Raw genomic sequence first — 22,862 nt, 5'->3', positions numbered from 1 at the left:
TTGGGGAGGCCAGTTTGCAAAGGGCTATGGTAGTATCAGGTCCAATTCTTTTGGATGGCTTTCTATTCTCAGTTTGAGGATGTGATCAAAGATGCTTGGTACAGTTCGTACACTCAGCTGTTTTCTTTCCCCTGGTTTCCCTTGTTTATTATATCTAAGGCAGGGATGGGGAACTATAGCAAAACTTTACAACTTGTGGATTTCAACTCCCAGAATTTCTGAGCCAGCACAGTTGCCATAGATGCACACTCCTGATCTAAGGGAATGGGTTGTGCTCTGCTGGGCAAGAAATGTATACATTTGTCTGTATATGACTCTTAAAAAGAGGCCATTGTGTTGCCACTCATGGGGGGAAAAGTGCAGGACTTGGGAGATAGAATAACTTTTCTCTTATGATTAGAACCGAGGAGAAATTTCCTGACAGTTAGAACAATTAATCAGTGGAATAACTTGCCTCCAGAAGTTGTGAATGCTCTAACACTGGAACACTGGAAGTTTTCAAGAACATGTTGGATAACATCTTCAGACAGTTGTCTGAAATGGTATAGGGCAGTGATGGTCATGCTCTAGAGTGAGTTTTCCTGGGAAGGAAGGAATGTTATGATCTTATTAATTTTGTCTGAGTTTCTGAGCAGTCTTCAGTGCCATCCTTCAATAACAAATGAAAGATTTTCTGAACAAAGGATTTGTTGACACAGCTTTGTGGTAATCCCACTCAGAGCTGGATAGCCTTTTCTGGGAGGCACTGGGGAATTTCTGCTCTACTCTGTGGTGTTTATATTGTGGAGTTCTTCAAGGCTCACTTTTCTTCTCCATGCTGTTTAAAATTTATATGAAATTACTGAGCGAAATCATTCAGAGATTTAGAGTGACATCATCAGTATGCTGATGACATTAAAATCTATTTCTCCTTTTCATCAGATTCTGATCAGAGAGTAGAAATGCCGAATTAGTGCCTGGCCACAATAATGAACTAGATGAGGGTCAAGAAACTGAAGTTCAATCTGGACAAGGTACAAATGCTGTTAGCAGGGATGGGCTTCAAAAATTGCAGCAATGGGTTTGCTGGATAGTCATGGCCATGATGGGCATAGCCTAGTTGGCTTACTGCACCACGGTGGGGTGGCAACATTTTTTCCCCTCCCCAGGCTCCAGAAGCTTTCCTCGAGCTCTGCTTCCCCCTGGCTCTGGAGACCCACTGGAGGCTGGAAAGCCCTTTCCAGAGTTCGGGAACCTCCGGTAGGCCCATTTCCCCCCCCCCCCCACCATGAGCCTCTGCATGGGCCCTGCACTTACCTGGCATGATGGATGGGCTGCGTGGAGACTCCTGGTTGAACCACCCATGTGGAGATAAAGATGATTGAATACCTCCTCATTTCTGGAAGCTCTTCCTTGTGAGCTATACCTGACACTATTTTCTTTTTGGTGCCAGGCAAGGATTTCCTTCTTCCACCCAGGCATTTTAATCATTTTAATACATAGCTTGATTTTTAGACTCCTACTCTTCAGGTATATTTTTTTCTCAATCTGTTGCTTTTATTGTAGTGTTTCATTTCAATGGTGTTCTACTTTATGTTAGGAAGTACTAGTGTATGAAGTCTGCTTCCCAAGGACAGTGCTAAAATGTTAAAATGCTTGTCATTATAATATCTTCTGGAGTCACCCACAAATCCCATCACATTTTGGAGGAACTGTAGCTTCTTAGTGCTTTTCCAGAATAGCCCTCATAGAAAAGATTATTATTAACTAAAAATCCAGAAGAATGAGTCAGCTTGATCATATCAGAATGATCTAGAAATATTTTCTGTTGGTGAATCAGTCAAAACTGGAAAAATAACTTCTTTACCAGAAAAGTGTCATAAATTTCCAGAGGACAATTCAGTAATGCTTATTTCTCCAATTTCTCCTCCTCTGGGGTTTAAAAGTGGAAATGGGATTCCCAGTTTAAGGAATGGTATATTCCTACTTTTAAAAAAAACCAAACCCTGAAAAAAAAACCTGAACTGGTTATTTCGGGGATGAGTGTGTGCACGGGTGTGTTGAATAGATATTCCCTAGCACCATATTTTGAGAACTTAACTATTATGTCCTGCCTTAGACATGAAAGCCAGCTGGGTGACCTTGAACCAGTCACTCATTGTTCAACCATTGTTCATAGGCAGGGGTGAAATTCAGCAGGTTCTGGAGAATCAGTAGTGGAAATTTTGAGTAGTTCGGAGAACTGGCAAATTCCACCTCTGGCTGGCCCCAGAGTGGGGTGGGAATGGAGATTTTGCAATATCCTTCCCCCAGGAGTGGGATGGGAATGGAGATTTTGCAGTATCCTTCTCCTGCTCCACCCACCAAGCCATGCCCACAGAACCAGTAGTAATTTTTTTTTTAATTTCATCACTGCTCATAGGGTTGTCGTTTTTGTAGGAAAAAATAGGAGGAGGAAGGTATGTTGGATATTTTGACTGCCTTGTGCTATTCGTAAAAATAATAAAGGCATGATACAAACAAATACATAAATACATATTATACATACCACTACTTTCCTCAGTATACAGGCAGAAAATAGGCCAGAGAAATAGGATGAACTAATGATATTGAAAATTTCTGAAAAATTCAAGAGGGACACATGCCCTTTTCCAGTTCCAAAAGAGACCAATGGGTTTTCAGTTCTGTACTAAGTTAGCCTGAATCCAGATTGGAATGTATATTGGCAATCTGTTTCCTCCATAGTCCCCCTGCCTCTGAAAAGATATGGTGCCTCACCGAATCTCAACTCAGTCAAGTAATATTTTTATTTTCAACATAATGAATGAAAAGGTGACCTCTACCTTGAAAATGCTCTGCAACCTAATAGCAAAAAGCAGATGAAATGTATGCATAGGGTATTCGTAGAGCCAGTGATTAACTCAGAGAGGTCCTCCAAATGTTTCATTCCAGAGACAGCCCTGTCTTCATGCGTATTTAAATCCACCTGGACTAAAAGCTGAAGAACCTCTATGCAGCATGTGCTTCCAGCAAGCCCACTCAAGATGGTCAGTAGAGCTACAGCATTCCCATTTCCCTCTGTTGCTAACACTTATTAACAGATGACTGCTTTCTGGATATTGCACAAGAGAATTGTGAATAGTGTTGCTGTTGTTTCAAAGCAGAAAGTACAGTGATTCTAGGCTCCTGTCATTGCTGATAAGCCCAGTGGAGAATTTTGATATCCGGTTTGCAAGCTGTGATTTGCTGATCTTCACTTCACACAACAGTTTTAGGATCATGCCAGGATCATGTTGTCCCAGTGATCCAGCTTTTAATTTAAAAAACAAAACAAAAAAGAAGTATCCAGCTTCCCCATTCTGGATCAGATCTGAGATGATAGGTAAATAATAAATATCCACTTTGTCGTTAACAACAGTAATTTACTTTACAGAATCTGTCCAAATCTTGTCTGTTGGAGAAAGGGTCAGAAAACAAAGCTTTCTACAATGTGGTGATAATAGCTTAGAAAGTTCAGGCCCCCTCTTTTTCTAGATTTACAAACTGATTGTTTCAAGTATCACTGGTTTAATTCCTTAAAAGATTACTGGGGCAAAGAGCTGTTTAATTTCTTGACCAGAAAGAGGGGATGCTAATCAGTTGATGCTCAGAAAGAGACCAAATACCCAGCTTTCTGAAGAAGGCACTGTTCATACAGGGAAGAAACGGCTGAGAGGACAGTCTTGTCCATTCTTGCTGAGGACAACCAGACATTCCTGGGTTGAGTTAACTTCTATAACCATGATGGCGAACCTATGGCATGCATGCCAAAGGTGGCACGCAGAGCCCTCGCCCCAACTCAGCTCCACTGCACATGCGTGCATGCCTCCTGCCAGCTATCTGGTTTTTAGGTCTCTGGTGCGCATGTGCGGGGGGTGGGGCGCATGCGGGAGATGCACACAGATGCACGGGGGGTTGCTCATGCATGGGCAGGGGGCGCATGCACGGGAGGAGCAGGCATATGTGCGGAGATGGGGAAGAGCGGTGGGGGTCACCTGGGCATACATGGGAGATGGGGTGTGTGGTGGGGTCATTCACACATTTTATTGTGGGCGTGTTTGTGTGTGCGCATGTGCTTTTGACATGCAATGTCAAAAAGGTTAGCCATCACTGTTCTATACCATTGACTTCTCACCACACTGAACTTTTACTTTTATGAAGTTAAAAAAAAAGTGCTGTTTTCATATTCCAGCATCCATGTCCTAACTCGGTGCTGTCTCTACTATAATAATTAGTTTTCCACTGTCAACAGTATTTTATGTCTGTAAACAAAGGAGGGCAGAAATTTGGGTAGACTTAGAAGCAGATTATACTCTTCAGGAGCTCTTTCCCGCCATATTATCAACAAGATGGCAAAAGAAACATTTTTGGTAGGAGGGTATATCCCTCTATCCATTTTTTCCCCTCAAACAAAAGCATCCAAGTGGGAATTAAACACACTTTGTCATACAGCTGACTCAGCAAAATGATAGCATCTTCCATTACTGTACATTATCAGGGCTGGCTCCATTTTGCTGAAAGCTAAGGCTGTTCCTGAGGAATTTCCCTTCAGTGAAGATAGATTACTCAAGCAGCTAAAAGATACCACTCTGAATAGTGTTTAGAATTTTATAAAACAGTGGAGCTGCAACAACTTCATGTTGTATCCAGCCTGCTACCGTCCATGGCCTTATTCATGTCCCAACTGTTTCAAATGGAATAGCAAGCTGTCCTATGGCTTCGGGCTCTCACAATAGAACAGCAGCTCTTTCAAGGTAAATGAACTACCTTAAATCTTCAGGTTCTACTTATTTTTTTACAAAGTTACCATGGTAAGTTCTGGACTGCATCAAGCTTTCCTGCATCTTCAAATGTATCTTCAAAGCTATATCAGCATGGATTCAGATTAGCGTTGGATCTTCACTATATTAACCATTTATGAGAAAGTCATTTCAAGACAGATAGGGATATGTTTTACCCCAATAATTTGCAGGATGCAAGCTTCAGTGTATCCAGTATGATCACCCCTTCCTTTGTTTCACAACAGATTAATTTACTTACCATTTTAACATTTTGCTTTATGGGTTACCAAGGACCCCAAGCAGGGATGGGATTCTACCGGTTCAGACCGGTTCAGACAAACTTGTAGTTCCGAAGATCAACTGGGAGCGAACCAGTTCACTCCCACAAACAAGTGGGCCCATCCGCCCACCCATCCACCCCTGCGCTTTACCTACTTTATCTTCTCAGCTGAGTCGCATGGCAGAGTGGATTACTGCCCTTCAGCTGTTTTCCTTCCCAAGTAGCAAGCTGGAAGGTAAGTGTTCTCCAAACTGTGCACACACAGGCTTAGCGTATGTCCTGGTGTGAAGCACGTGCAAAGTGAACTGGTTGCTAAACCAGTAGGATCCCACCCCTGACCCCAAGCCTTTTATTTAAATATATAACACATGTAATTGGTTCTATGTCTCCAAAGCATCATTTTGTTTCCTTATTTAAATGTCTGCTTCCCAGTCATATATTCTCACCAAAACCTATTCTGCTCCTAGAATCTCTCAGCCCATGGATTAATTATGAGAACACCCCTCTTCTTCCTCAAAGATTACCCAATTCGTATAGGCAAGTGTAGATACTAACCAGTGTGTACTTTGGGTGTTTCCATGCAGTATTTCCTCTTTAACAAATTGACACCATCCTAAAACTGCTGGGCTCTAGGGCAACTGCTCCTTCAAATGTCTGTTTTATTTATCTGAATGTGCCCCCTCCAGGTATGGGCCATCCACTTCCACTTTTCTGAACTTGGATGTGACATCTCTCCTTCTCCATTCCACCCTATATTTAGGAATCCCTCCACCGGTAGCTGTTCTCATATAATCTTTCTGGAGATGTTCCCTTTATGACTTTCTATGAAGCATGTCTTATTATAGTAGGGAACACAACTTTGTGTCCTCTGCACCAAAGGTGTAAAACACTGAAAGTGTGGAGAGCAACTTTAACTTTCCAAGACTGTCTGTATGGTCAAACTGTCCATATTATGTTGCAAACCTGGAAATGGTCTCAACCAAATATTGCATCAGAAACGTACCTTCTGAAATCCAAGGAGGACAACTGATTTATTTGCATTACGGGGCAACAGAAAAATCCTCATTTTTCCCCCCAGGAGAGCAGAATAAATCTTCAGGGTCTTGGGTGATGCTTTCATTTTCTCTTAAAATGGACCCCTGTTTCATATTTCCTCTGATTGCTGTCGAGAGTCGGATGAAGATTGACAAAGATTTTTTTCAAATGCTTTCTTATCACACTTTTGTGGTTTTGGCAACCATGGATTCAGAGTGGATACAGTGAATATTGGAACTGTCTATCCTTTGTATTGTTGATTGCTGAATAAAACCAAAAGTAGATTTATTGGGGAAAAAGAGGGGAATAAGGCTACTGAAATTTCAACAATCGGACTATACTTCAATTACTTCAGATGTAATTTTGTATAAACAAGAAACAATGGTTGGAAACTAACCAAGGAGTGACGCCACCTAGAACTAAGGAGAACAATTTACCAATGGAATAATTTGCCTTCAGAGGTTCTAGGTACACCATCACTGAAGACCTTCAAAAAAGACCGAACATCCATTTATTCATTGGACTAGAAAACCTCCAAGGTCCCTTCCAATTCTATTATTCTTTGTTCTATGTTCATCTTCCATCCTATTAAAGCAGAAACTTTTTCAGTCCCTTAGCCATGACCTTTGTGTGAACAGGTGAAGAGCTTGTTCTTTGGGTTAATAAGTAAGCAACGCTCAAGTGTCCAAAATCAGAATCTCTTCTCAACATTGAATGTACAACTATCTCCTCTCTATGTTGCTTCCCCACCCCCACCTTCAGGGAATATCTCTGCCTTGTAAGCTCATCCAACAAATTTTCTATCCATCAAGAGGAAGTTTTCCTTGCAGATCTCAATTTCCTTTGCCTTACAGCTTTGAAGATTTGGTTCCCAAATCCTTTTGGGAGCGAGCAAAAAGGATTATATTTCACAAGGGCTCCCTATGTGGCTGAAGAGAAATAATTTGAAGAATTCACCTGGAAACAACAATTTAATCCCATCCCATATCAAATCCATCTTATCTTGGCTTTTCTGCTGCACCTGAAACAACAAGATTTGTTGTCTTTTCTATAAAGTAATAACTTGTGGTATTTTCTTGTTTCCTTTGTCAGGAACTACTTCTCTATTTTTTAAAATTGCCGATAAAGCATTTCATGAGGGCCTTGTGCATTTCTATCATCCATCATTCCTCATGTTTCAAGCCTGGAACCCCTTCTTCTCATCATGTTAAGTCTGAAATAATTTGATTCCCATTGCTACCCACTGATTCACTTCTTCTCACAGAAAGTAGGGGGTTTGATAGCCATATATTTGTTTGCTGAGTTGGAGAACTGTGTGATTTATAAAGGATTATCTCAATCACTATTTTCATTGAACAAAGTTGTTTCTTACACAGAAGTTTCTTTATTTTCAAAACCAGTTGATGTCTTCTACTTGAATCAAAACATTTGATTGCCCACAATCTGGGGAAGCTGACACGGATCTGGATGGGGAGGAACAGGCTCAAGCTCAATCCCTCCAAGACTGAGTGGTTGTGGTTTCCATCATCCCGATTTGTGCATCTTTTAGCCCCCTCAGAGTGGGCCCGCAATCTGGGTGTCCTCCTGGATACACGGCTTAGTTTAGAAGAACATCTGATGGCTGTGACCAGGGGAGCCTTTTACCAGGTTCACCTGGTACATCAGTTGCGCCCCTTTCTGGATCGGGATGCTCTGTGCACAGCCACACATGCCTTTGTCCTTTCTCACCTGGACTACTGTGACACTCTCTACACGGGGCTGCCCTTGAAGAGCACCCAGAGGCTTCAGCTGGTCCAGAATGCGGCCGCGTGGGTTATAATGGGGGTACCTAGGTGCTCCCATGTTACACCCCTTTTAGGCGGCCTGCACTGGTTGCTGGTTGTCTTCTGGGTGTGATTCAAGGTGTTAATTATGATCTTTAAAGCGATCCATGGCTTAGGACCAGGATACCTGCGAGACCACCTACTGCCACCGGTAGCCTCCCACCGTCTAGTGCTATCCCACAGAGTTGGCCTCCTCAGGGTGCCGTCGGCCAGACAGTGTCGGCTAGTGACCCCCAGGGGGAGAGCCTTCTCTGTGGGAGCACCTTCCCTCTGGAATGAGCTACCCCCGGAGCTTCATATAATCCCCGGCCTCCAGTCCTTCCAACGTGGCCTAAAAAGTTGGCTTTTCCAGAAAGCTGGCCTGACCTGAATAAAATAACTGATTAATTGTTAATTTTAATCTAATTTTTAAAATTGTATTGTTAATATTAATTGGGTTTGTTTTTGGATACTTTATTTAATTTCCTTTTTAACTTTTGTAATATGTGTTTTTTTTAATGTTGTATGCCACCCTGAGTCCTTTGGGAGAAGGGTGGCATATAAATCCAACAAACAAACAAACAAAGATTGCTCATCTTTTTCCCAACTGCTCAACCACATTGGAAACATTATTTCATCCCTTGGATGACCTTCAGCTTCTTATTTTTTAACCTCTAGTATACAGCCTTGTTCACTGTAACTAGCTTTTATGACTTTGCTTTTAAGATGCATCTAAAGGGTACGGTTTTCTCCCTGATCATTTGCTGTGATCTGACCAGATATCAGTGCCTCCTTCTGATCTGCTCTTATTTTACAAGTGTGAAAGAAGCGACAACAGCTTTCTTCCAGGTACTCCTTTGCAGAAGCTTGTGCCAAGTTGCCACATGGGTTCAACCTTTCCCCACTGTCCAGCTCTGTGTACTGGACTTCCCACTTCCACATAGATGGAAGAGGCATCCTCTTTTCTGTCATTTTTTGATGCCCAGACAAAACTCCAGAATCATGCTATTCACTAATGGCCCATTACACTCTGTGTATCAAAGAGACTATTATGAAGAAAAACTGGTTATCTTTCTAACTGCAGTTCTTTAATTGTGAAGTCACCTGTTCAGCTCATTCTACCTGTTTTGGCATCAGATGAAGCACCTGCATCTCCTTTGACAGTAAAGGAATTTGGCAGAGACATACTATGTGTGAGGTGAGATTGCCTCCATAATCTGGGTAGATGCATAATCAATAAGTGTAAGAAACCAGTTCATAGATGCATATCCATAAATAGTTTCTGAAGCTCAGACATCATTGTCAGCTGTAGTCTTCCATACAGCTTTCAAGTCATCTATCTTTATTCTCTTTCTATCATTTTTGTGACAATGGGACTGGTTGTGTCTAGTTCATTTGGATATAATGCAATTTAATTCTGAGTTAATGAAAATCAGAGTGCTTAGGAAGTTCTGACATATAGTTGTAGTACATCACATATTGTTATTTTTAGTATGTGTAATACCTAGGGTGTTTGATCTCTCAACCAAATGTAATGAAAATTCTGCAGTCTCAGGATCAATAATCAAAAATTGGTTAATTGTCTGAGTTCTCTTTAAACGCAAGGCTAGAAAAACCTTAATTGTAGTCAATGGCTTCCTAATAAAATGTATTGATTGCAAAGGATCATTTAAAGGTTAGCTAAATGAATAAACATGTTCGAGCTAATCATTTTTAAAAACTCAGTTTATTAACATTCAGAAGGAAGACTTCTTATATAATAATCACTCATTGCCTTATTGACATGTATTCTGAAGAGAAGGCATCTTTATTTGAGCCGCGGTGGAGCAGTGGTTAGAGTGCAGTACTGCAGGCTACTTCTGCTGACTGACTGCTGCCTGCAGTTTGGCAGTTCGAATCTCACCAGGCTCAATGTTGACTCAGCCTTCGATCCTTCTGAGGTTGATAAAATGAGGACGCAAATTGTTGGGGGCAATGTGCAGACTCTGTAAAATGCTTAGAAAGGACTCTCAAGCACTGTGAAACGGTATATAAGTCTAACGGCTATTGCTATTTGTACCTTTGTGGCTTTCATCCAGAGTATGCTTTGGATCCGGACTAATCTTGCATCACTTTCCGAAAATCATTTTCCTGACTACTGTATAGATGGTCCTTGACTTACAACCATCAAAGCCTCCTCACAGTCACATGATCAAAATCGGGCACTTGACAACTGGCACATATTTGCAATGCTTGCAGTGTCCTGGAGTAATATGGTTATCATTAGTTACCTTCCTAGCCAGCTTCTGAGAAGCAAAGTCAATACGACAAGCTGGATTCACTTTACAACCACTTTATTCACTTATCTACCATTATTGGTTTAACACGCATGACAACATAGAATGTAAATTTAGGCACCACTCAGTTAGCAATGGAAATTCTATTCCTCACTGTGGTCACAGGTGATCAAGGACCACCTGTATGTCCTTATTGCATGTATGGGGCCTCTTCAGGAATAAAGTGAGAATATGTTATTGTTTATATCAGAAATCTGGTGGTCAGTCTAGTGCCAGATTAAGAAAAGCTCCTCAATGAAATTTATTCTTCTAAAAATAGAAATAAATGTGAAGAAACACATCTTTTAGCCTTCCGAATAAATTCAGATGCAAAAGCATAGACTTTTCAGTATATTAGCTTGCGAGTAATGTCTGTTGAGTAAATATTGTTAAGCTTGTGCCATGCAACCTATAATACTTGAACATCTTTTTTAAAAAATGTTTTATTCAAAATTAGTCCTCAACTGTTTCATGCAGCTGTACCAATGTTTATTATTCTTTTGAACTACAAAATCATTTCTAATTTTCTAGGCTATGTCTTCAGATTGCTTGGATTGGTGACTCCCAAGGATTAGGTTACACTGTAAACTATATCTGAACCTTTTCTCCTTCCATTATAATTCTAGAACTTCAACTCATACACTCAGAATGTGCAAGAAAATAAGAACAAAAGTAAAATAAATACTTCATAGGGTGGATCGTTAAATTATGGAAATTGTTTCCATAAGGTGTTGTAATACTATTAAATGAGCAGAATTTTTAAAAAAGGAGATTAGAAAAATCCTTGACATTAAAATTCTCCCTCAGGGCTAATAAAGTTACTGTACTGATGTAAAAGGATTTGGTTATCCCAGTGGATCTTTGGTAGTATCTATTATTTCCAAGTAAAAGATTCAACTCATTTTGATGATTTCTGAGATGGATAGAGGAGATGTTTCCTTTTCAGCACTTGTTAGATTAACCATGTTGCCCTAGTGTGTGTGTATAATGTGTTGAGTTCTGGATCGATCAGCTGACTTATATTAGGAGACATTGACTTCTAATTAGCCATTAGTGTCATATCCCTTATAGGAAACACATCTGTCAGAGTGATTGGGAGCCAGTGAAAGCACTAGGCCAGCAGAGCAAGCATGGAGACCATCAGATCTGCAGAACTCGTCTTTGAGCCAAATTATTCAGAACATCTCAGAGGAGTGTTACTGGATGTAACCAAAAGGCACAAAAAACTCATGATGGCAAAATGTGTGTGAGAACAATTACCTCCATGGGGATCACTGTGACACATTTGCATTCTGAGCTGAATTAGAGGCATGCCTGTTTGTTGTCAGAGGAGTTCTAAGAGCGTTTGCATAAAATTTACCTTAGGTTTAAAATTTACCTCAATAATGTAGCACTGAAAACATTGTCTATACTTTGTGCCTAGTGCATTGTTTCCCAACCTTTTAAGATGTGTAGACATCAACTCTCAGAGTTCCCAGAGTTTTGGGAGTTGAAGTCCACACATCTTTATAATAGTTTTTTTTAACAAAGTTAACAGATAAATGCAAAATAACAAAGGGGAAAAGTTCCAGTTTGTGCAAAATGCAGCAGCCTGCATGGCCTCAGTGTGCACATGTATCAACTTTCCTGTGGGAGCTGCATTGGTTCCCAATTCGCTTTGCAATTCAAGGTGCTGGTTGTCATCTTTAAAGCCCTTCATGGCTTGGAACCAAGTTATCTGAGGTCTCTTGCCAGTCACTTCTACCTGACCCACCATAGCAGGGAGGGAAGGAATGTTTCGGTCCCATCCCTTAGGGAGATATACCTGGCGGGATCCAGAAGAAAGGCCTTCTACATGGTGGCTCCCTTTCTCTAGATGAGGGGTGTCAAACTCAAAGCCTGTGGGCCGGATCCGGCCCACAGAGTGCTTAGGTCTGACCTGAAGAACCACCCTGGAAACAGTCCATTTTTGCTGGCAGAGCTCTTGGGCCACCACAGGTATCCCTAACACGAGTGATGTATAGGTGGCCACACCAACCCCTCCTCTCGAGGTCAAACACAACACTGATACATCCCTCAATGAAATCGAGTTTGACACTCCTGCTCTAGAACATTATTCCCCCAGAGGTTAGACTGGCCCCTACTCTAACACTCTTCCGGAAGACCTGGTTATGTCAGCTGGCCTGGGGAATACATAGTAGGATGGAGCCCATGAAAAGTTTCATGTGATGTGTTGTTGCCAGGGCGGAGGATGGGAGTTTATTATATTATTTTATTTTGAGATTAATCTTTTTTATTAGTTTTATTGTTTTATATATGATATTTTTATATTCCTGTAAGCCTCCTTGAGTTGCCATGTGTGAATAGGTGGCAATATACTGTATATATTTCCTAAAATTAAAATAAATAAATGATAAATAAATAAAAAGAAATAAGTCTAAAGAAAGAAGCTTTTAAAAAAGCTATAAAGCAAAGCAAAAATCAAACAAAATCAAACAAGCAACTTCAAATCTTCTTTATAGCAGTTACTGACATCCTGACATTGAGAACAATTAATCAGTGGAACAACTTGCCTCCAGAAGTTGTGGTTGCTCCATCACTGGAGATTTTCAAGAAGAGACTGGGCAATAATTTGTACGGAATGTTATAGCTAGAGCAGGGTTTGGATTAGAAGATCTTCCCATCCAATCCTATTATTATTCTGAGTGGCCATATGTTCCACATACATAACTCTTCCTTTCCTGACCTTAAGTTACACTCATTTCATTTGGTAACTTCTAAAATTGGGCAAGGCACTGGATGGGTGCTCATGTTGCTCAAGTGGCTTCTTCCAGAGGTGGGTTGCCAATTTTTCTACTACCAGTTCAGGTGCGCTCCCATATGATGCTTCTGTGCATGCACAGAACTGTCCGGGTGGGTGGGGAGCCTCCAGCAGCTTCTACTACCAATTCGTCCAATCCAGGCCAAACTGGGAACAACCCACTCTGGTTTCTTCAGAACTGTCCTATGAAGCTGTATGGTGCTTATAGCTACAAGAGACTTTGGATTGATTGATTAACTGATTGAAATCAAATGTTGAGGCCACCCCACTCCACAATGATTCTGGGCAGCTTGCAGATAAAAATAGAGAGCAGGACAGCAGGACCAGCTGGACCAGCTCTAAACACCCCCTTCCCCAATCAAATGCGATGCAAAACATTATTGGAAGTTCACTTTCTTCTATCCAGGACATGGCATATAAGTGCCAGGGTCTGCAGTATTGTCATGGACTCTACACATCCTCGCCAGTTTTTATTATTACCTTCTGGGAGAACGCTTCATGGTATCCAAAGCAGAACAATTAGATTCTGTAATAGCTTTGCACCATAAAGTATCAACCTTGTGAAATCTCAAGACTCTTTTTTTCACTGTTTTCAAAATGGATTGTGATCTCTCTCTCTCTCTCTCTCTCTCTCTCTCTCTCTCTCTCTCTCTCTGTGTGTGTGTGTGTGTGTGTGTGTGTGTGTGTGCGTGCGTGCGTGCATGTGTGTGTGTGTGTGTGTTTTGGTGACATTTTTGTATAAGTTGGCATTGGCATTTTTGGGTGCTGTTGTTATGATTATTATGATTATGATTCTTATATTTTATTCATTAAACATGAAACTCAGTCAAATGAACATTTAAAAATGTGTCACAACTACCATTGACTGGTGCTAATGTTGATATGGGTTGCTTTCTTTAGCATTAGCTAAAACTACAAAATTAAGGATTCCTAAATAATCAGAATGTCATCTTGGTCTTTTTAACAGAGCAATTGGCCTTACGTTTCAAGTTCCCTCAAGGACTGTAGAAGGCCTAAGAGGTTGGGAGATGAATAATCAGAGATGCTAGGCTAGATCAACCTCTTCCCCCCCCCCCCCTAACAAAATTTCCAGCCCTGTCTAGGATGAATTTGTGCTGATTGGTCCTCTGACTCATCCACATTAGATATGTGTGTATGGCTTTTCCCCAATTATTATATGTGTTGTCCGGGTCCTTGATTTTCTTCATAATTGTTGTCTCTTGCTGGCAATGTGCTGGCACTATGACATCCAGTATAGAGAATTGGTTAGAATGTTGGATTCTGGCTGAGGAAGATTATGCTCAAAAATATCTTTGGAAACAAAAGGTTGTAGAGTAGCCATGGCCTCATTCCTATCTCTTTGTTTAGGATTTAAAAAAGGGAGGGGGATTTACACTAAGCTTCTTGGAGAGAAAAAGGATTTTAAACTATGGAACTAGACAAAAGTTAGAGTAAATTTAGAAGTTCCAAAAGATTGATGCCTGCTATTTTGAAGGTCAAATTCATTAGACTAAGCAAGTGAAAGTGGGAATAAAGCTGAAACAACCATTCAGTCAATCAGTCAGTTTCTCCCTCCCTCCCCCACTCTCTCCCCCACCCTATGTGAGTGTGTGAATTGCCCGTTGGCCATGGGCATACTTATTCAGCAGCACCTTACATCTGTCAGAAGGCTACATCCGTTACCCTTCTGACAATCAGAGCCACCTTTGGATGTTTTCCGGATGCTCACTATTTAAACAAGGGTGAGCTGGACGTAAGGGACAATTGTGAGTACAGATTCTCCCAATTGTTTCCTCTCCTTTCAAATGCATCGGAACAAAATGTCCAAGCTTGTAGTCTATGTTTCACTGTGTTCCATGCTCTGGATGGAAGGAAGCCAGTGGGAGAGTTCATTATAGTGCACTAAATTAGCCAATAAGCCTGCATGCATTGTGCAGCGGAAGTATTTGGGCAGCCCCTGTTCCTCAGTGACAGCTGCTTGGCATCAAATGTTGTAATTATCAACTCAGAAAGAGAGAGGCATTTGAAGAGAGAGAGAGAATAAGAACAGCAGCTAGCACAGAAAAATTGGGATGTGATCTGCTTGCCATTGAACTTAACATCATATTAAAAATTATCCTGTCTGTTGAGATTCAGGTGGATTCCTTGTCACTGCATCATAGGAGCAAATGTTAGCTTTCCTATATAATAAATCCAGTCTGTCTGTGTTTTTGCTAAATGGTCTTTCTTTGGCCCTTAGCAGAAAAGTCAGTATCTTGCACTTACAGCCTGCTGCTCCTTTATTATTTATTTATTTATTTATTTATTTATTTATTTATTTATTTATTTATTTATTTATATTTATTTATTTATTATTGTCAACATGTACAAGGTAACAGGTATTAGTATAGACATGAACATTTTCACACGGGATTGGTACAAATAAGTATAACATGGCCATGAACACATAAAATGAGTACATATTAATGGGGAGAGTAGGACAGGGACAGTAGGCATGTTGGTGTGCTTATGCACGCCTCCTTAGGGACCTCTTAGGAAACGTGTGAGGTCCATGGTGGACAGTTTACGGTTAAAGATATGGGAGTTTGAGGAACTAAAAATGGAATCAGGTAGAGTGTTTCAGGCATTGGCCCCTGTATTGCTGAAGTCGTATTTTCTGCAATCGGGTTTGGAGTGGTTTACTTTGAGTTTGTATCTATTGTTTGCCCATGTATTATTGCTGCTGAAGTTGAAGTGTCATTTACAGGTAGGACGTTATAGCAGATAATTTTGTGTATTACGCTTAGGTCGGAACATAGGCAGTGTAGGTCAAGGTTGTCCAGGCTTAAAATTTCAAGCTTTGTGGCATAAGATATTTTATTGCGAGCAGATGAGTTAAGTACTCTTCTTGTGAAATACCTCTGGACCTTCTCTATTGTATTAATGTCTGATATACAATGTGGATTCCAGGCAGGTGAGCAGTATTCAAGGATTGGTCTAGCAAAGGTTTTTTATGCCCTAGTTAGCAGTTCACAAGACCTACTATTCACTCATCTTAGGACATGTGTAAAAGATCCAGTGTCAAGATCTTCCAGTAAAGGAGAAAGATGTTTGCCTACCGTGTTTCTAGCGGGTTTCTTCTGACCCCCGAAATAAGTACTTGGCCTTATTTTCAGAGAGATTTTATTATTTTTGAGGTGCAGGAGGTGATGAACGTGGTCACTTCATGGCTGCTGCTGTGTTGCAATATTTTTGGGGAGGGTTTATTTTTGGGAAAGGGCTTATTTTAGCGCATGCACTCAAAAGCCAAATTGGGCGTATTATCCGGGAAGGTCTTATTTTGGGGGAAACAGGATAGATATTGTGGAGCAACTAACAGTAAAAGTTTATCAGCCTTCCCCTACCTGGTGGGGGCTAGATGTTTTGTGACTGCAACTTTCTGGGAATTAAGTCCCAAAACATCTGGAAGGTACTGAATGTTATAGAAAAGTAAGCCAGCTAAATCAATGTATAAGATTGGTTCGGGTCTTCATAGAAATTAATTCAGCAAAGCTTAGCCTCAATTAAATTGGAAAGCCTGAGTTTACAACTGGAGGTTTCGTTTTCTCTGTGATTAGGCTCCCTTATTCAATTTAAATAGGGTGTTGCATTTTGGAACCATTTTTACAAAGATCATGCTATGATTATGAATAAACAAATAAATTAGCTTTCCTTATCATATTATTGCAGCATCCTTTGCATTAGTATATACTCTTTTCATCATCTCAAGAGGTTATGAAACAGGCAGAGTTGTTATGTAGAATTAGGGGCGCTGAGCAGTAGCCAGGAGACAACAATGACTGGAAGGCACAGCAAAACGAAACAAAAGAACAGAACCAAGGAGCATCTCTAGTTCTCCTAAATCTTATCTATTTTCAAAAAAAAAGAGACTTCAAGGAAAACACCAGTGGAACCAAAGATTAAGTCTATTAGCAATAAGTTCCTTTAGCAGCCTATTATACAAACTCCTTTAAAAATATTGGTCCATTTTTTTTCTTATCTCTATCTCTCCCCTTTTTACCTTGACCATAATTGTAAATCATATTTGTTAGAATGGAATGCCTTCTTTATCCTGCTTGTTGAATGAAACAGACAGAGTAAGTGGCAGTTTAATTTAAGAAGAGCAAGAGATCAGGGCCACAGAGAAAGCTGGATTCAATTAAAAGAGGATGTACTTTGTCTTCCCGGGTTATGTGAAATCACCACCCCCAGTTAATAAAGGGAAATATTTGTTAAAGGAACTTAAAAATGATTGTGACATGAGACAAATGAGCTTTGTTTTCCTTGGTGTCCTTGGCAGATAGGAAATAACTCTTTCTGTGACAGTTTTCCTAACCCAGCATGACCCAGGTTGTAGCACATGTTTAGGACCTCGGCAAGATTTCCGATGCACATTCAACTCTGTGAAATTTCCCTCCCTGACCACCCAAGGAGTTCAGAAAGACTCAATTTGGACAGGCTTGGCAATGTTCCATTAAATATCAATACAAATACTCTTAAGTACTTGTTACTAGAAGTTGTCATAGTGGTATACATGAGTATGAATTCTGATGAATAAGGAAATAAGCAAATTACCTTGAAAGTTTATAAGGTCTTATGCTCCAGTAATGTTAATAAAAAGATGCCCAGGAAGCTGTAAGAAATTGACTGATTGATTGATTGATTGATTGGGTACTTTATTTGGCCAAGTGTGATCAGAAGCACAAGGAATTTGTCTTCAGTGCAGAAGCTCTCAGTGTACCTGCAAAGCAACAATCATCATCATCATCATACCATAAGAGGGGAGAATAAAGAAGATAATAAGGAAAATACTACTATAGTCATACTACAAATTATTTGAATGCAGCCTGTTTTGGAGCAGGAAGTAGGAAGCCTAGCTAAGATGTCACACTGGAAACAGACTAAATTGCAGACTCTGTAAAGATGAACAAAGTTGCCTGTTTCATTTGATATGAAATTAGTATTCTTTTTCTAACCACAAAAGTTTCTATTTTGATTTGGCATCTATTTGCAGCATGCATTCTTATGCATATTTGTTCTCTATATGTGCATTTCTTTGCACGGAATTTCCCCTAATATAGGTATTTTCATAGGCCATCTTCTATGCTATTTTTAGATACTTTTATTGGTCAAAGTACAACACTGCAAAAGATAAAAGATCATTGTGTTGGCGTTCCAATTCGTCCATTATCAATTGTGGGAGAAAAAAAATTACAATTTGAAAAAATTCAATTGTATCAGTAACCAATTAATTTCTTCTCCAATTCTAGTCATTAATACACATTGCTCTCTACTTGGCCTAATTTCTGAAGGGTTTTTATCTTTTCATTTTGAAAACATTCAAGCTATTAACATTACAATTTTTCTCTTTCAACATTATCAATAAAAATAAAGAAATCCAAGGTAGTTGTAATCAAATAAAAAATTATGTTTATTTTTATTGGTGCCAAGAGAGAGAAAGATGAGTATTCAAAATACTTAGGGTCATTTTCAGTTATATAAACGCTATTTTATCTGGAATGTATTTACAGCCACAATTTATTTGTTTGTAGAAGATTATTTCTATCTTTGCAATACTGCAAAGCTCAGTATAAGCTCCGATCCTTTTTATTTTATCATAATAGTTTTAATCATGAGAAAGGGTAAAATCTAGACATCTCAATTTCTGTGACCCATCTCAATAGACTTCGAAAACCCTCATAGCAAACTTCATTCAATGCGCTATAAGGTTCCACTGTTGAAAATCTTACTAGAAATGGATGACTGATCCTCATTTTTTTACATTATAGTTGTCCAGCATATCAAGCGCCACAATATCGTCCTCAAAAGGGAGCTGGGAGAAGGAGCTTTTGGCAAAGTCTTCTTGGCTGAATGTTACAACCTTTGTCATGAGCAGGATAAGATCTTGGTTGCTGTAAAGGTAAAAAAAAAATCCTATAGACTTGTGTTATATATCGGGCATTTCTGTTTCTCCAGAATAAGCTATTTCTTTCTGAGAATATTACTCCCATTATTGTTTAGATTGATCCGCATTTGGTTTTCAACTGTAATACTTCTTTCTCTATGTATTTACAAAATTGTGTTAATTGCTGTTGTTTTAAGGCAGACACCTTTAATCTGCAGTCCAAGAGTTATATACAACTCTGCACCATTTTTGATTCTGGTGCTCTACAAGTTTCTCTAAGAACTGCTAGTAACTGTAACAGTTACTGTGATGAATTGAAAAACTATTAAATATATAAAGAATTTTTTTGCTACTTGTGTTGAATAAATTCAATGCAGTGTTAAGGATGCATGCAAACAAATGAAATCTAGTTGAATTTTTTGTCCTGGCCTTACCCATTTGGGAGATTATGTCCCCTCCAGCACACCCCACAGAGGAAAAGTGAAGCCTTAAAAATGTTCTGGGCCCCTGTGGCAAATCTTGATGAACTCTGCAATGAATCCCATTGCATTGCATCTACAGATAGTCCTTGACTCATGACCACAATAGGGACCAGAACTTCTGTCACTAAGTAATGTAATAGTTAAGTGAATTGTGCCCACTTTTTTGCTGAGCTATTAAGCGAACCATGTGGCCGTTAAGCGACCATTGCTTGTTGGAAGCCTCCTTGGGAAGGTTGTAAATGGTGATCATGTGACTTTGGGATTTCGCAATCATCATAAATACATGCTGGTTCCCAAGTGCCCAAATTTTGATCATATGCCAGCGAGAATGCTGCGATGATCATAAATATGAGAACCGGTCATAAGTGATCTTTTCAGGATCTTTGTAACAGTAAGTCATGCACCACTTGTGTGTCCCCAGTCTTAGTTTTGTACATTTAACACAAACTGTAAATGCAGGAAGTTTGTAAACTTTATTTGTGAATTGAGAGTGCCAATCCTTTCCAGAGATTCTCAGTTATGGAACAGTCTATGCTATTACAGCTGTATTTCTTACCTAGGGGCAAGCAATTATGACCTCTTTACGATCTGTGGACTTCAACTCCCAGAATTCCTGAGTCAACCATGCTACCTAAGGAGTTCTGGGAGTTCAAGTCCACAGGTCGTAAAGGGGCCATAGTTGCCCAACCTTGGTTTTGTCTGTCAGAAGAATACAAGGATTGAGCAGCCCCAGTGTATGTAACCGTTTTCTCTTCCTCAACTGCTTTCATACATTTAACAAATATGCACAAAATAAGTCTTTTTTTTTTACACATCTGGGATTTGACTTCAAAACTAAGAATAGCTTTCATTTGGATTCACTTTGTTTTTCTAACCCCATGGTTGTCTCTGTGATAAAACGATGAAATAGACAAGCACAATTCATGCAAGAAGAAATCCAGAAACAAGCACACTAAGGATATGTTATGGAGTCTGATGAAACCAACTCCAAAATAAGTGTCAGTTGCATTGACCACCAGTTCTGCAAAATGGTTTCTATTTTCTCCAGTTGAGACGGAATACTTTGTGACTGATATGTCCATTCAAAGGAAATGTAGATTGAGGAGTAGCAGAACAAGCAGAACATATCTTTGTTAATGTTCAAGCATTGTCACATTTTCTTTTCATTCATTGGATCTTTGACATGCCTCCCCACTGGTTGCTGAGCAACCCAGAAAAGCATTGTGTACTGCATGCATGTGAAGAAATAGCTACTGTTGTGCCTTGTGGGAAGTCTACAGCTGAAAATGAAGTGCTTGGCAAGGAAAGGGGGAGAGCAAAAAAAAATTCAGCGGATATTCTGATCTTGTAACCATAAATAATTTGAAAAGAGTGGGTATTCCAAGATCTTGTATAGAAATAGGATAAATAAATATACACACGTTCACACATAGAAAAGAAAACCATGGTTAGCTTTTTTGAAAGGAGAAGGTCCCAAAGGTGCTGTTCAAAAGGTAACTGGACTTTCTTGATATTTTCTTTGAAAACATTTCGCTTTTCATCCAAGAAGCTTCTTCAGTTCTGAAATGAAGAAACTTCTTAGATGAGAAGCGAAATGTCAAGAAAGTCCAGTTCTCTTTGGAACAGCATCTTTGGGACAACCATGATTGGAGGACTGAGAATCTTCATAGAGAAGGAGAAGGAAAAGGAAAAGGAAAAGGAGAAAGATGGGAGCAATGGGTTTATTTTTACTTTCAATTTGTTTATAGAGAGTTTGATTTGTAGGTGTCCACTTTCCAGTGAGCTTCTGTGCAGAAGGACTTAAGTGAGATTTAAATGACATGCAGGCTTTCCATAATAAGCCTTCTAAAGCAATGTGATGAGGGGTTATGCTAAATGGAAATAGCATTTTTCTATCTTGTTTGAAAGTCGACTTGTGCTCCATTGTTTTTATCCAGAAATGGGGTGATCTTATTCTACAAGGACACACTGGCAACAGGCTAAATTGCAGACTTATGTAAAGATTGCCTGTTTTGTTTCATATGAAATTAGTATTTTTTTCCCCCTAACAACAAAATTATCTATCCTGGTTTGGCATCTGTTTGCAGCATGCATTCTTATGCCTTTTTGTTCTTAATATCTGCATTTCTTTGCAAGCAATTTCCCGTAATACAGCTATTTTCGTATGCCATCTTCTACACTATTTTTAGATACTTTTATTGGTCGAAGTACTACACTGCAAAAGATAAAATACAATTGTGTTGGTATTCTAATTTATCTATTATAGATTTTGGAGCAACAATTAATTCAAATTGTATCAACATGCGGAACTGACTGATTTCTTCCACAATTCTAGTCACCCGTACACATTGTTCTCCATGGTTTCCGTGTTTTCATTTTGAAAACATTCAAGCCACAGAATTTTGCTGTTTAAAAATATCAGTAAAGATAAAGAAATCAGTAAAGATAAAGAAAGTAATTGTATGTCTTCATATGAAAATTGATGTTTATCTTTTTTTATGGTGCTAGGCGGGATAAGGATGAGTATTCAAAATACTAGGGGATCATTTTCAATATATAAAAGAAGTAGGGATCACTTTCAGTATATAATCTAGAAGATTATCTCTAACTTTGCAATATTGCAAAGCTCAGTATAAGCTCTGAGCCTTTCTACTTTATCATAATATTTACAAAAACCTTACAATGTTATTTTGGGCTCAAAAGGAATGATAGTAATGTGGGAAAATTGCCCAAAATATTGTTTTCTCCATAAACAGAGTTGCCTTAAGTTTTGAATTCATTCTTCTTTTTCCTGGCCTCCACCACTTATAGAATTTGGTCCAATTCTAATCAGTGTTTAGGGAGTTATCCTTCAGATGGACCAACAAATAAATGAGCATTTACAGTTCAGGATCATTTTAGGTGAGTTGATTGAGAAACATTTTAAGATGATAGTAACTGTTTACTATCTTTACTAAGGAGAGCTACTTTGACCTAGTGGTTAACACATCAGGCTAGAGACCAGGAAACTATGAATTCAAGTCCTGCTTTAGTCATGAAAGCCAGCTGGGTAGTCCCTTTCTCTCAGCCCAACCCATCTCACAGAGTTGTTGTAGAGAAAAATAGGAGAAGGGAGCAGTATTAAATAGATCCATCGCCTTGAGTTTTTTCTAAAAATTATAAAGGTGGAATACAAACAAACAAAGTCCTAAAATTAATGAAGAAAATAAAATGTTCTTCCCGACACAGCAATGATTTAGACAAAGACATCTATTCAATTTCAAGAAAAGTTAAACATTCATCTGAAGAAAAGCTTTATAGCAACTCTACTGTTGTCTGGATTAGAACATGTGCATGGGACCTGTCCTCAGAGTTTCCAATAAATTCATGGAGATAGGAGGATGTGGTGGCCACTGAAAGATTCTCCCTTCCCAATGCATTCCTCTT

At 39.4% G+C, this 22,862-nt stretch overlaps 1 protein-coding gene across 7 annotated transcripts in view; it reads left to right on the top strand.

The window, feature by feature from the left end:
- Positions 1-22,862, top strand: part of NTRK2 (neurotrophic receptor tyrosine kinase 2) — a 197,893-nt gene that overhangs the window by 127,686 nt on the left and 47,345 nt on the right. For all 7 annotated transcript variants that reach the window (XM_087715937.1, XM_087715936.1, XM_087715938.1 and 4 more), the window contains one exon: positions 18,839-18,969. In XM_087715937.1, coding sequence (XP_087572063.1) covers positions 18,839-18,969 — 131 coding nt within the window. The remainder of the gene's footprint in view (positions 1-18,838; positions 18,970-22,862) is intronic.

This window comes from Thamnophis sirtalis, unplaced genomic scaffold (assembly GCF_051295495.1).
Source record: "Thamnophis sirtalis isolate CommonGarterSnake01/CBP01778 unplaced genomic scaffold, rThaSir2_p1.2 scaffold_5, whole genome shotgun sequence".
NCBI classification, from domain to species: domain Eukaryota; kingdom Metazoa; phylum Chordata; class Lepidosauria; order Squamata; family Natricidae; genus Thamnophis; species Thamnophis sirtalis.
The sequence above is the reverse complement of the archived record's forward strand: the minus strand, read 5'-3'. Positions and strand labels throughout refer to the sequence as shown.